The sequence below is a fragment of the Oncorhynchus mykiss genome, chromosome 30 (assembly GCF_057628025.1).
Source record: "Oncorhynchus mykiss isolate SJ-2025 chromosome 30, ASM5762802v1, whole genome shotgun sequence".
Lineage (NCBI taxonomy): Eukaryota > Metazoa > Chordata > Actinopteri > Salmoniformes > Salmonidae > Oncorhynchus > Oncorhynchus mykiss.
In genome coordinates, this window is record NC_143051.1 from 16,056,039 (window position 1) to 16,071,968 (window position 15,930).

A 15,930-nucleotide genomic window follows, 5' to 3' on the forward strand; every position below is an offset into this window, starting at 1 on the left:
TGCAGTTCATCCAGAGTGATCATGGGCCTCTTGGCTGCACCTCTGATCAGTCTTCTCCTTGTATGAGCTGAAAGTTTAGAGGGACGGCCAGGTCTTGGTAGATTTGCAGTGGTCTGATACTCCTTCCATTTCAATATTATCGCTTGCACAGTGCTCCTTGGGATGTTTAAAGCTTGGGAAATATTTTTGTATCCAAATCCGGCTTTAAACTTCTTCACAACAGTATCTCGGACCTGCCTGGTGTGTTCCTTGTTCTTCATGATGCTCTCTGCGCTTTTAACGGACCTCTGAGACTATCACAGTGTAGGTGCATTTATACAGAGACTTGATTACACACAGGTGGATTGTATTTATCATCATTAGTCATTTAGGTCAACATTGGATCATTCAGAGATTCTCACTGAACTTCTGGAGAGAGTTTGCTGCACTGAAAGTAAAGGGGCTGAATAATTTTGCACGCCCAATTTTTCAGTTTTTGATTTGTTAAAAAAGTTTGAAATATCCAATAAATGTCGTTCCACTTCATGATTGTGTCCCACTTGTTGTTGATTCTTCACAAAAAAATACAGTTTTATATCTTTATGTTTGAAGCCTGAAATGTCGCAAAAGGTCGCAAAGTTCAAGGGGGCCGAATACTTTTGCAAGGCACTGTATATAAACTGGCAGCCAAATGGAGATGAGAAGTGAGGAGAGGTGATGAGTTGTAGTGTAGGGCCTAGAGTTTTCCCTGGACATGTCATATGGTCAGAGTACATCTCCCTCCCTCCCTCCCTCCCTCCCTCCCTCCCTCCCTCCCTCCCTCCCTCCCTCCCTCCCTCCCTCCATCTCTCTCCCTGCCTCCATCTCTCCCTGTCACTCCCTCCCTCCATCTCTCTCCCTGTCCCTCCCTCTCTGTCCCTCACTCCATCTCTCTCCCTGTCCCTCCTCCATCTCTCTCCCTGTCCCTCCCTCTCTGTCCCTCCCTCCATCTCTCCCCCTGTCCCTCCCTCCCTCCCTCCCTCCCTCCCTCCCTCCCTCCCTCCCTCCCTCCCTCCCTCCCTCCCTCCCTCCCTCCCTCCCTCCCTCCCTCCCTCCATCTCTCTCCCTGCCTCCATCTCTCCCTGTCACTCCCTCCCTCCATCTCTCTCCCTGTCCCTCTCTCCCTGTCCCTCCCTCCCTCCCTCCCTCCCTCCCTCCCTCCCTCCCTCCCTCCCTCCCTCCCTCCCTCCCTCCCCACCTCTCAACCCCCCCCCCCTCCCCTCTTTCCTCACCCATTGGTCTCTTCTTTCTCGCTACACCATCCACAGGGAGCCAAAGCTTGTTTCCTGCGAGACATCCCCTTCTCAGCCATCTACTTCCCCTGCTATGCTCACGTCAAGACCTACATGAGTGATGAGGATGGGAGGATCGGACCGGGCAAGCTGCTGTTTTCAGGGGCCATAGCAGGTAAGATACCATGCAACACTGTGGCTCAGAACCTCGTTCTTACACTATAAGAACCTTAAAGTGTTCTTTGCTGTCCTCATAGAATGCTTTTTAGTTGCAGGTAGAAGTCTTTTAGTTCCAGGTAGAAACAGTTCTATATTTGGAACCCTTTTTTCGAAGAGTTATTTTTTCTCTCCCTGGTTTATTTTCTCCCTTTCTCTCTCAGTCTCTCCCTTTCTCTCTCCCTTTCTCTCTCCCTTTCTCTCTCTCTCTCCCTTTCTCTCTCTCTCTCTCTCTCTCCCCCTTTCTCTCTCTCTCTCTCTCTCTCTCTCTCTCCCTTTCTCTCTCTCTCTCTTTCTCTCTCTCTCTCTCTCTTTCTCTCTCTCTCTCTCTGTCTCTGTCCGTCTCGCTCTCTCTCAGCCTATATGATAAAGAAACTGTATACATTATACACACATCCAACCATATTGGTCATTGATGATCAGAAGATGATGATTTGTTAAAATGTTGTCACTAGCACAAGCTTAATAAGGAACCATTCTTGAGGAAGCAGAAAACCAAGCGTGGGCATTCCTGGTGGGTGGTGAGCCACCACATGGAACCCGGCCTCAGACCCAAGACCCCAGCTCCATACCTCTAACCTCCTTCCCTCCTAGCCTCTATCCCTCTATCCTTGCCCCTCCCCATCCCTCCTTTCCTCCATTCCCCAGCCTCCACCCCTTTCTTTCCTCCATCCATCCCTCCATTCTCCATTCCTCTATCCCATCCTCCATCCATCCCTCCATTCTCCATTCCTCTATCCCACCCTCCATCCATCCCTCCATTCTCCATTCCCCATTCCTCTATCACTCCCTCCCTCCTTCCATCCCTCCATTCCCATTCCTCTATCCCTCCCAGCCTCCCGGCTCCAGGCCTAAGACCCCAGTAGCCACCGGCGACCGCAGGCTCCATCGTGGTCGTCCCTAATTAGAGTGCTCAGCGATTGGCTGGAGGTTGGGGTTTGGAGCTAAGCGCTGAGTGAACAGACAGAGCCCAGAGAGACCAACCGCCTGCCTGCCAACAGGGTTTTGATAGGATGGGAGACTATCCTGTGCTAACATATAGGAACTGGCAGCCTGAGCTCTGTCCCAACTGCCACCCTGTTCCCTATATAGTGCCCTACTTTTGACCATGGCCAGTGGTACTTTTGGCATTTTGGTCAAAAGTAGTGCACTATATAGGGAATAGGGTGCTTGTTGAGAGGCAGCCTGTGTGTTAGGCGTGTTAAGAGTAAAGGCGCTGAGGGAGGATGAGGAGCTGTGTAACCCTAACCCTAACCCATCAACCCATCAACAGATGTCACAATACTGGCAACCTGGAGGAAAGACAGTTTTGATCCACAGTCTTCCAGGTCTCTGTCTCCTCTTCCTGCTTAAAACTATGATCTGGAGCGAGTCTGTAAGTTGAATATTTTATTTGAGTGGGTTTATCTTAAAGAAAACAGCGTATAAGAAGGCGAGTGCAGAAGCCAAGCCAGGGTGGTTTGGAACGTCATAAGAAAAAGGTTAATATTTATTTTGAATCGTGAGGGATATGTCGGTCAGTGCTGTAGTTCTGCTCTTCAGCGCTGAGTGAGCAGCGATCATGGCGCTACAGTACATGGAAAAGTCATATAAATCTAAAAAGACATTCCTACTCCCAATCTCCCCCTTCGACCGGGTCCGGGAGCTAGTTTAGAAACCTGAATTGCAGTTTATGATTTTTCATTTGCTCATAGTATTTATCAATCCTTTCTATATTTATCAACGGATTAAGCTTTTTTAGCAATTAACGCTTTTTTTGTCGGCTCAGGAAATGTAACTACACACTCAGTTTGGGCTGCATTATATAGACCCCCTGATCCCAGAACATACTGCAGAGCTGGTCATCTCCCAGTTCCTCCTCCTCCTGCTCTCTCTCTGGCTGTAGAGGAATAGACTTTCTGAGGTAGCTTTGAGAGGGAGATTTAAGATTGTGTTCCTGTGTTTTGAGGTGCTTCTCTGAGTCTCCTTAGCACTTTGAATGTGCTGTGAAACCAGTTGAGTTCTCCTCTCCCTCCTCTCTTCTCTCTTTCCCTCCTCTCCTCCCCTTTCTTATACACTCATCTCCCCTCCTCCCCTCCCCTTCACTACCCTCCCCTCCTCCCCTTTCTTCTACACTCCTCTCCCCTTCACTACCCTCCCCTCCTCCCCCCCTTCACTACCCTTCCGTCCTCCCCTTTCTTCTACACTCCTCTCCCCTTCACTACCCTCCTCTCCTCCCCCTTCCTCTCCTCTCCTCCCCCTTCCTCTCCTCTCCTCTCCCCTCCTCTCCTCCCCCTTCCTCTCCTCTCCTCCCCCTTCCTCTCCTCTCCTCTCCCCTCCTCTCCTCCCCCTTCCTCTCCACTCCTCTCCCCTCCTCTCCTCTCCCCTTCTCTTCTCCCCCCTCCTCTCCTCTCCAATCCTCTCCTCCCCCTTCCTCTCCACTCCTCTCCCCTCCTGTCCTCCCCTCTCCTCTCCTCTCCCCTCCTCTCCTCCCCCCTCCTCTCCTCTCCCCTCCTCTCCTCTCCCCTTCTCTCCTCTCCTCTCCCCTCCTATCCCTTCCTCGCCACTACTCTCCCCTCCTCTCCTCTCCTCTCCTCTCCTCTCCTCTCCTCTCCTCTCCTCTCCTCTCCTCTCCTCTCCTCTCCTCTCCTCTCCCCCCTTCACTACCCTCCTCTCCTCCCCCTTCCTCTCCCCTCCTCTGCTCTCCCCTCCTCTGCTCTCCCCTCCTCCCTCCTCTCCTTCCCCCTCCTCTCCTCCCCCTCCTCTCCTCACCTCTCCCCTCCTCTCCTCCCCCCTCCTCTCCTCTCCTCTCCTCTCCTGTCCTGTCCTGTCCTCTCATCTCCCGCCCTCTCATGTGAAGGATATCAGTGCAGGTGGTCTTTCCAGTTCTGTCACATTTGCAGTGAGCGAGTTGATCAGTGGTTGAATTGAATGGCTCGTTTAGTTTGAAGACGTGTAGCCTGTGTGACTAGCTGGTGAAGAGGCCGGTGATGGTAATGACTGTGCGTGGCGGTCAAAAGCAGCCATTGATGATTGATGCCATTCATGGTTGAAGTAGCTGGAGAGGGCTGCCCGCATGGGGCCCCCAGTCACCAGTCACTGGCACGTGGGACGCTTTTGTGTGTCCATCTCATTACCTCGTATTGTCTGCCCATTGCAGTAGAAAACCATGAACATTACATAGCAGAGGCAATGGAGTTTTCTAATGTATTTTTCTGATCGTACACAACTTTCTGTGGGAAGGATCAAGAGAGTAGTTTTACATATGACTGGTCCTCATTCAGATGACCAAAGGCTCAAATGAAAGTAGGATATGATGATGTTTTGAAATAAGTACAAATGTAGACAAGAGGAGTGAGATAAAAATCTCATTGAGAGTTCCAGTTTGTTTATTGGTCATACACATGATGTACACTACCCTTCAAAAGTTTGGGGTCACTTAGAAATGTCCTTGTTTTTGAAAGAAAAGCACATTTTTTGTCCATTACAATAACATCAAATTGATCAGAAATACAGTGTAGACATTGTTAATGTTGTAAATGACTATTGTAGCTGGAAACGGCTGATTTTTAATGGAATATCTACATAGGTGTACAGAGACCCATTATCAGCAACCATCATTCCTGTGTTCCAATGGCACGCTGTGTTAGCTAATCCAAGTTTAGCATTTTTATCATAAAAGGCTAATTGATCATTTGAAAACCCTTTTGCTATTATGTTAGCGCAGCTGTAAAAAGTTGTGCTTATTAAAGAGGCAATAAAACTAGCCTTCTTCAGACTAGTTGAGTATCTGAAGCATCAGCATTTGCGGGTTTGATTACAGGCTCAAAATGTCCAGAAACAAAATACTTTCTTCTGGAACTCGTCAGTCTATTCTTGTTCTGAGAAATGAAGGCTATTCCATGTGAGAAATTGCCAAGAAACTGAAGCTCTTGTACGACACTGTGTACTACTCCCTTCGCAGAACAGCGCAAACTGGCTCTAACCAGAATAGAAAGAGGAGAGGGAGGCCTCAGTGAACAACTGAGCAAGAGGACAAGTACATTAGAGTGTCTAGTTTGAGAAACAGATACCTCACAAGTCCTCAACTGGCAACTTCATTAAATAGTACCCGCAAAACACGCAGTACCCGTCTCCACGTCAATAGTGAGGAGGCCGACTCTGGGATGCTGGCCTTCTAGGCAGAGTTCCTCTGTCCAGTGTCTGTGTTCTTGTGCCCATCTTAATCTTTTCTTTTTAGTGGCCAGTCTGAGATATGGCTTTTTCTTTGCAACATTTTTCAGCTGTGCTAACATAATTGCAAAAGGGTTGTCTAATGATCAATTAGCCTTTTAAATTGATAAACTTGGATTAGCTAACACAACGTGCCGTTGGAACACAGTAGTGATTGTTGCTGATAATGGGTCTCTGTACGCCTATGTAGATATTCCATAACAAAATCTGCCGTTTTCAGCTACAACAGTCATTTACAACATTAACAATGTCTACACTGTATTTCTGATCAATTTGATGTTTAATGGACAAAAAATGAGCTTTTCTTTAAAAAATAAGAACATTTCTAAGTGACCCCAAACTTTTGAACAGTAGTGTACATGGAGTACACAGTGCAACGGGTTCAAGTATGACCTTTGTATAATGGGTTCAAGTATGACCTTTGTATAACCCAATACGGAGACTGATGCAGGATAACAGAACAACTACATTCACAGACAATACGGAGACTGATGCAGGATAACAGAACAACTACATTCACAGACAATACGGAGACTGATGCAGGATAACAGAACAACTACATTCACAGACAATACGGAGACTGATGCAGGATAACAGAACCACTACATTCACAGACAGTACTAACACTGATACAGGATAACAGAACCACTACATTCACAGACAGTACTAACACTGATGCAGGATAACAGAACTACAACATTCACAGACAGTACTAACACTGATACAGGTACTAACACAGTACTAACACAGAACCACTACAGTGCTAACAAGTGCTGAGTGAGGTGTTCTCTCCTTAGGTATGCCCGCGGCCTCCCTGGTGACCCCAGCCGATGTTATCAAGACCAGGCTACAAGTGGCGGCCCGTGCTGGCCAGACCACGTATAGTGGCCTCGTTGACTGTTTCTGGAAGATTCTGAAGGAGGAGGGACCACGGGCCTTCTGGAAAGGAGCAGGAGGTATCACCCCATTTGTTTTAATATCTGATGATGATGATGTGATATAAATGGCACAGTAGTGTAATAGTGAAATAGTGTTATTGAGAGTTGTGGTTTTTCACTGTAGCCCGAGTGTTCCGGTCCTCACCTCAGTTTGGGGTCACCCTGGTGACCTATGAACTCCTGCAGAGGTGGTTCTACGTGGACTTCGGCGGACAGTAAGTCAGAACTCCTCCCTCTCCTCATCTGAATGACATGAGCCTGGCCCGTATTCATAAAGTGTCTCAGCATAGGAGGGCTGATCTAGGATCCACTCCCCCATCCATATAATCTTATTTATTATTAAATTAATAAGATTCTATATCAGCACTCTTACTCTGAGACACCTCATGAATAAGGGTCCTGATGTCTTGTCGGATATTAGACTTGAGTGCTCAGTCTTGCTGATGAAATTCAGGGATCACACAATAAGACTGAGAAATCCAAAAACCTAAATGTCAGAATGGTCCAGTCGGGAATAATAGCTTCTACTGACTATTGCTGTGTGATACAAAATCATGGTCATTTCTAGCAGCACTTTACTGCCAACCTTTCAACACAGGGAGAGATGTGTAGTTATACAAAGAATAGATTTCCATTTAAAACCATGCAGAGGGTTAAATGAAAAGCTTGGCTACCCATCGTGTGGGTGCACTTCTTTGTCTCCAGAGGAACAAGAAATGCCATGAGACCAAAATAATTTCAGAGTAGATCAGGTGACTAGCTTCAACCATTTACTTGGTCTGCATCCCCAATGGCACCCTATTCCTATTTGTGACGCAGCCCATTACTTGGTGGGATTGATGTGACATTTCCTAAACTACAGAGCTGTGATGTAGAGCAGTCCTAAACTACAGAGATACAGAGCTGTGATGTAGAGCAGACCTAAACTACAGAGATACAGAGCTGTGATGTAGAGCAGTCCTAAACTACAGAGATACAGAGCTGTGATGTAGAGCAGTCCTAAACTACAGAGATACAGAGCTGTGATGTAGAGCAGTCCTAAACTATAGAGATACAGAGCTGTGATGTAGGACAGTCCTAAACTACAGAGATACAGAGCTGTGATGTAGAGCAGTCCTAAACTACAGATATACAGAGCTGTGATGTAGGACAGTCCTAAACTACAGAGATACAGAGCTGTGATGTAGAGCAGTCCTAAACTACAGAGATACAGAGCTGTGATGTAGGACAGTCCTAAACAACAGAGATAAAGAGCTGTGATGTAGGACAGTCCTAAATTACAGAGATACAGAGCTGTGATGTAGAGCAGTCCTAAACTACAGATATACCGAGCTGTGATGTAGGACAGTCCTAAACTACAGAGATACAGAGCTGTGATGTAGAGCAGTCCTAAACTACAGAGATACAGAGCTGTGATGTAGAGCAGTCCTAAACTACAGAGATACAGAGCTGTGATGTAGAGCAGTCCTAAACTACAGAGATACAGAGCTGTGATGTAGGACAGTCCTAAACTACAGAGATACAGAGCTGTGATGTAGAGCAGTCCTAAACTACAGATATACAGAGCTGTGATGTAGAGCAGTCCTAAACTACAGAGATACAGAGCTGTGATGTAGGACAGTCCTAAACTACAGAGATACAGAGCTGTGATGTAGAACAGTCCTAAACTACAGAGATACAGAGCTGTGATGTAGAGCAGTCCTAAACTACAGAGATACAGAGCTGTGATGTAGAGCAGTCCTAAACTACAGATATACAGAGCTGTGATGTAGAGCAGTCCTAAACTACAGAGATACAGATCTGTGATGTAGAGCAGGCCCAAACTACAGATATACAGAGCTGTGATTTAGGACAGTCCTAAACTACAGAGATACAGAGCGGTGATGTAGGACAATCCTAAACTACAGAGATACAGAGCTGTGATGTAGGACAGTCCTAAACTACAGAGATACAGAGCTGTGATGTAGGACAGTCCTAAATTACAGAGATACAGAGCTGTGATGTAGAGCAGTCCTAAACTACAGATATACCGAGCTGTGATGTAGGACAGTCCTAAACTACAGAGATACAGAGCTGTGATGTAGAGCAGTCCTAAACTACAGAGATACAGAGCTGTGATGTAGAGCAGTCCTAAACTACAGAGATACAGAGCTGTGATGTAGAGCAGTCCTAAACTACAGAGATACAGAGCTGTGATGTAGGACAGTCCTAAACTACAGAGATACAGAGCTGTGATGTAGAGCAGTCCTAAACTACAGATATACAGAGCTGTGATGTAGAGCAGTCCTAAACTACAGAGATACAGAGCTGTGATGTAGGACAGTCCTAAACTACAGAGATACAGAGCTGTGATGTAGGACAGTCCTAAACTACAGATATACAGAGCTGTGATGTAGGACAGTCCTAAACTACAGAGATACAGAGCTGTGATGTAGAGCAGTCCTAAACTACAGAGATACAGAGCTGTGATGTAGGACAGTCCTAAACAACAGAGATAAAGAGCTGTGATGTAGAGCAGTCCTAAACTACAGAGATACAGAGCTGTGATGTAGAGCAGTCCTAAACTACAGAGATACAGAGCTGTGATGTAGAGCAGTCCTAAACTACAGAGATACAGAGCTGTGATGTAGGACAGTCCTAAACTACAGAGATACAGAGCTGTGATGTAGAGCAGTCCTAAACTACAGATATACAGAGCTGTGATGTAGAGCAGTCCTAAACTACAGAGATACAGAGCTGTGATGTAGGACAGTCCTAAACTACAGAGATACAGAGCTGTGATGTAGGACAGTCCTAAACTACAGAGATACAGAGCTGTGATGTAGAGCAGTCCTAAACTACAGAGATACAGAGCTGTGATGTAGAGCAGTCCTAAACTACAAATATACAGAGCTGTGATGTAGAGCAGTCCTAAACTACAGAGATACAGAGCTGTGATGTAGAGCAGTTCTAAACTACAGAGATACAGAGCTGTGATGTAGAGCAGTCCTAAACTACAGATATACGGAGCTGTGATGTAGAGCAGTCCTAAACTACAGAGATACAGAGCTGTGATGTAGAGCAGGCCCAAACTACAGATATACAGAGCTGTGATTTAGGACAGTCCTAAACTACAGAGATACAGAGCGGTGATGTAGGACAATCCTAAACTACAGAGATACAGATCTGTGATGTAGGACAGTCCTAAACTACAGAGATACAGAGCTGTGATGTAGAGCAGTCATAAACTACAGAGATACAGAGCTGTAATGTAGAGCAGTCCTAAACTACAGAGATACAGAGCTGTGATGTAGGACAGTCCTAAACTACAGAGATACAGAGCTTTGACTTAGGACAGTCCTAAACTACAGAGATACAGAGCTGTGATGTAGGACAGTCCTAAACTACAGAGATACAGAGCTGTGATGTAGAGCAGTCCTAAACTACAGAGATACAGAGCTGTGATGTAGAGCAGTCCTAAACTACAGATATACAGAGCTGTGATGTAGAGCAGTCCTAAACTACAGAGATACAGAGCTGTGATGTAGAGCAGTTCTAAACTACAGAGATACAGAGCTGTGATGTAGAGCAGTCCTAAACTATAGAGATACAGAGCTGTGATGTAGGACAGTCCTAAACTACAGAGATACAGAGCTGTGATGTAGAGCAGTCCTAAACTACAGATATACAGAGCTGTGATTTAGGACAGTCCTAAACTACAGAGATACAGAGCTGTGACGTGGAGCAGTCCTAAACTACAGAGATACAGAGCTGTGATGTAGAGCAGTCCTAAACTACAGATATACAGAGCTGTGATGTAGAGCAGTCCTAAACTACAGAGATACAGAGCTGTGATGTAGAGCAGGCCCAAACTACAGATATACAGAGCTGTGATTTAGGACAGTCCTAAACTACAGAGATACAGAGCGGTGATGTAGGACAATCCTAAACTACAGAGATACAGATCTGTGATGTAGGACAGTCCTAAACTACAGAGATACAGAGCTGTGATGTAGAGCAGTCATAAACTACAGAGATACAGAGCTGTAATGTAGAGCAGTCCTAAACTACAGAGATACAGAGCTGTGATGTAGGACAGTCCTAAACTACAGAGATACAGAGCTTTGACTTAGGACAGTCCTAAACTACAGAGATACAGAGCTGTGATATAGAGCAGTCCTAAACTACAGATATACGGAGCTGTGATGTAGGACAGTCCTAAACTACAGAGATACAGAGCTGTGATGTAGGACAGTCCTAAACTACAGAGATACAGAGCTGTGATGTAGGACAGTCCTAAACTACAGAGATACAGATATGTGATGTAGAGCAGTCCTAATCTACAGAGATACAGAGCTGTGATGTAGAGCAGTCCTAAACTACAAATATACAGAGCTGTGATGTAGAGCAGTACTAAACTACAGAGATACAGAGCTGTGATGTAGAGCAGTCCTAAACTACAGATATACAGAGCTGTGATGTAGGACAGTCCTAAACTACAGAGATACAGAGCTGTGATGTAGAGCAGTCCTAAACTACAGATATACAGAGCTGTGATGTAGAGCAGTTCTAAACTACAGAGATACAGAGCTGTGATGTAGAGCAGTCCTAAACTACAGAGATACAGAGCTGTGATGTAGGACAGTCCTAAACTACAGAGATACAGATATGTGATGTAGAGCAGTCCTAATCTACAGAGATACAGAGCTGTGATGTAGAGCAGTCCTAAACTACAAATATACAGAGCTGTGATGTAGAGCAGTACTAAACTACAGAGATACAGAGCTGTGATGTAGAGCAGTCCTAAACTACAGATATACAGAGCTGTGATGTAGGACAGTCCTAAACTACAGAGATACAGAGCTGTGATGTAGAGCAGTCCTAAACTACAGAGATACAGAGCTGTGATGTAGAGCAGTCCTAAACTACAAATATACAGAGCTGTGATGTAGAGCAGTACTAAACTACAGAGATACAGAGCTGTGATGTAGAGCAGTCCTAAACTACAGATATACAGAGCTGTGATGTAGGACAGTCCTAAACTACAGAGATACAGAGCTGTGATGTAGAGCAGTCCTAAACTACAGATATACAGAGCTGTGATGTAGAGCAGTTCTAAACTACAGAGATACAGAGCTGTGATGTAGAGCAGTCCTAAACTACAGAGATACAGAGCTGTGATGTAGAGCAGTCCTAAACTACAGATATACAGAGCTGTGATTTAGGACAGTCCTAAACTACAGAGATACAGAGCTGTGATGTGGAGCAGTCCTAAACTACAGAGATACAGAGCTGTGATGTAGAGCAGTCCTAAACTACAGATATACAGAGCTGTGATGTAGAGCAGTCCTAAACTACAGAGATACAGAGCTGTGATGTAGAGCAGTCCTAAACTACAGATATACAGAGCTGTGATTTAGGACAGTCCTAAACTACAGAGATACAGAGCTGTGATGTAGGACAGTCCTAAACTACAGATATACAGAGCTGTGATTTAGGACAGTCCTAAACTACAGAGATACAGAGCGGTGATGTAGAAAAATCCTAAACTACAGAGATACAGAGCTGTGATGTAGGACAGTCCTACACTACAGAGATACAGAGCTGTGATGTAGGACAGTCCTAAACAACAGATATACAGAGCTGTGATGTAGGACAGTCCTAAACAACAGAGATACAGAGCGGTGATGTAGGACAGTCCTAAACAACAGAGATACAGAGCGGTGATGTAGGACAATCCAAAACTACAGAGATACAGAGCTGTAATGTAGGACAGTCCTAAACTACAGAGATACAGAGCTGTGATGTAGAGCAGTCCTAAACTACAGAGATACAGAGCTGTGATGTAGAGCAGTCCTAAACTACAGAGATACAGAGCTGTGATGTAGGACAGTCCTAAACTACAGATATACAGAGCTGTGATGTAGAGCAGTTCTAAACTACAGAGATACAGAGCTGTGATGTAGAGCAGTCCTAAACTACAGAGATACAGAGCTGTGATGTAGAGCAGTCCTAAACTACAGATATACAGAGCTGTGATTTAGGACAGTCCTAAACTACAGAGATACAGAGCTGTGATGTGGAGCAGTCCTAAACTACAGAGATACAGAGCTGTGATGTAGAGCAGTCCTAAACTACAGATATACAGAGCTGTGATGTAGAGCAGTCCTAAACTACAGAGATACAGAGCTGTGATGTAGAGCAGTCCTAAACTACAGATATACAGAGCTGTGATTTAGGACAGTCCTAAACTACAGAGATACAGAGCTGTGATGTAGGACAGTCCTAAACTACAGATATACAGAGCTGTGATTTAGGACAGTCCTAAACTACAGAGATACAGAGCGGTGATGTAGAAAAATCCTAAACTACAGAGATACAGAGCTGTGATGTAGGACAGTCCTACACTACAGAGATACAGAGCTGTGATGTAGGACAGTCCTAAACAACAGATATACAGAGCTGTGATGTAGGACAGTCCTAAACAACAGAGATACAGAGCGGTGATGTAGGACAGTCCTAAACAACAGAGATACAGAGCGGTGATGTAGGACAATCCAAAACTACAGAGATACAGAGCTGTAATGTAGGACAGTCCTAAACTACAGAGATACAGAGCTGTGATGTAGGACAGTCCTAAACTACAGATATACAGAGCTGTGATTTAGGACAGTCCTAAACTACAGAGATACAGAGCGGTGATGTAGAAAAATCCTAAACTACAGAGATACAGAGCTGTGATGTAGGACAGTCCTACACTACAGAGATACAGAGCTGTGATGTAGGACAGTCCTAAACAACAGATATACAGAGCTGTGATGTAGGACAGTCCTAAACAACAGAGATACAGAGCGGTGATGTAGGACAGTCCTAAACAACAGAGATACAGAGCGGTGATGTAGGACAATCCAAAACTACAGAGATACAGAGCTGTAATGTAGGACAGTCCTAAACTACAGAGATACAGAGCTGTGATGTAGAGCAGTCCTAAACTACAGAGATACAGAGCTGTGATGTAGAGCAGTCCTAAACTACAGAGATACAGAGCTGTGATGTAGGACAGTCCTAAACTACAGATATACAGAGCTGTGATGTAGAGCAGTTCTAAACTACAGAGATACAGAGCTGTGATGTAGAGCAGTCCTAAACTACAGAGATACAGAGCTGTGATGTAGAGCAGTCCTAAACTACAGATATACAGAGCTGTGATTTAGGACAGTCCTAAACTACAGAGATACAGAGCTGTGATGTGGAGCAGTCCTAAACTACAGAGATACAGAGCTGTGATGTAGAGCAGTCCTAAACTACAGATATACAGAGCTGTGATGTAGAGCAGTCCTAAACTACAGAGATACAGAGCTGTGATGTAGAGCAGTCCTAAACTACAGATATACAGAGCTGTGATTTAGGACAGTCCTAAACTACAGAGATACAGAGCTGTGATGTAGGACAGTCCTAAACTACAGATATACAGAGCTGTGATTTAGGACAGTCCTAAACTACAGAGATACAGAGCGGTGATGTAGAAAAATCCTAAACTACAGAGATACAGAGCTGTGATGTAGGACAGTCCTACACTACAGAGATACAGAGCTGTGATGTAGGACAGTCCTAAACAACAGATATACAGAGCTGTGATGTAGGACAGTCCTAAACAACAGAGATACAGAGCGGTGATGTAGGACAGTCCTAAACAACAGAGATACAGAGCGGTGATGTAGGACAATCCAAAACTACAGAGATACAGAGCTGTAATGTAGGACAGTCCTAAACTACAGAGATACAGAGCTGTGATGTAGAGCAGTCCTAAACTACAGAGATACAGAGCTGTGATGTAGAGCAGTCCTAAACTACAGAGATACAGAGCTGTGATGTAGGACAGTCCTAAACTACAGATATACAGAGCTGTGATGTAGGACAGTCCTAAACTACAGAGATACAGATATGTGATGTAGAGCAGTCCTAATCTACAGAGATACAGAGCTGTGATGTAGAGCAGTCCTAAACTACAAATATACAGAGCTGTGATGTAGAGCAGTCCTAAACTACAGAGATACAGAGCTGTGATGTAGAGCAGTCCTAAACTACAGATATACAGAGCTGTGATGTAGGACAGTCCTAAACTACAGATATACAGAGCTGTGATGTAGGACAGTCCTAAACTACAGAGATACAGATATGTGATGTAGAGCAGTCCTAATCTACAGAGATACAGAGCTGTGATGTAGAGCAGTCCTAAACTACAAATATACAGAGCTGTGATGTAGAGCAGTCCTAAACTACAGAGATACAGAGCTGTGATGTAGAGCAGTCCTAAACTACAGATATACAGAGCTGTGATGTAGAACAGTCCTAAACTACAGAGATACAGAGCTGTGATGTAGAGCAGTCCTAAACTACAGATATACAGAGCTGTGATGTAGAGCAGTTCTAAACTACAGAGATACAGAGCTGTGATGTAGAGCAGTCCTAAACTATAGAGATACAGAGCTGTGATGTAGGACAGTCCTAAACTACAGAGATACAGAGCTGTGATGTAGAGCAGTCCTAAACTACAGATATACAGAGCTGTGATTTAGGACAGTCCTAAACTACAGAGATACAGAGCTGTGATGTGGAGCAGTCCTAAACTACAGATATACAGAGCTGTGATGTAGAGCAGTCCTAAACTACAGATATACAGAGCTGTGATGTAGAGCAGTCCTAAACTACAGAGATACAGAGCTGTGATGTAGAGCAGGCCCAAACTACAGATATGCAGAGCTGTGATTTAGGACAGTCCTAAACTACAGAGATACAGAGCGGTGATGTAGGACAATCCTAAACTACAGAGATACAGATCTGTGATGTAGGACAGTCCTAAACTACAGAGATACAGAGCTGTGATGTAGAGCAGTCATAAACTACAGAGATACAGAGCTGTAATGTAGAACAGTCCTAAACTACAGAGATACAGAGCTGTGATGTAGGACAGTCCTAAACTACAGAGATACAGAGCTTTGACTTAGGACAGTCCTAAACTACAGAGATACAGAGCTGTGATATAGAGCAGTCCTAAACTACAGATATACAGAGCTGTGATGTAGGACAGTCCTAAACTACAGAGATACAGAGCTGTGATGTAGGACAGTCCTAAACTACAGAGATACAGAGCTGTGATGTAGGACAGTCCTAAACTACAGAGATACAGATATGTGATGTAGAGCAGTCCTAATCTACAGAGATACAGAGCTGTGATGTAGAGCAGTCCTAAACTACAAATATACAGAGCTGTGATGTAGAGCAGTACTAAACTACAGAGATACAGAGCTGTGATGTAGAGCAGTCCTAAACTA

General features: G+C 44.8%; 1 protein-coding gene across 1 annotated transcript in view; it reads left to right on the top strand.

Annotated features, from left to right (window-relative positions):
• The window catches only part of LOC110488013 (electrogenic aspartate/glutamate antiporter SLC25A13, mitochondrial), a 115,817-nt gene that overhangs the window by 84,745 nt on the left and 15,142 nt on the right, over nucleotides 1–15,930 (top strand). The window contains 3 exon segments of the mRNA XM_036971473.2: nucleotides 1,287–1,425; nucleotides 6,476–6,634; nucleotides 6,741–6,831. Of these exon segments, the coding sequence (XP_036827368.2) occupies nucleotides 1,287–1,425; nucleotides 6,476–6,634; nucleotides 6,741–6,831 (389 nt within the window).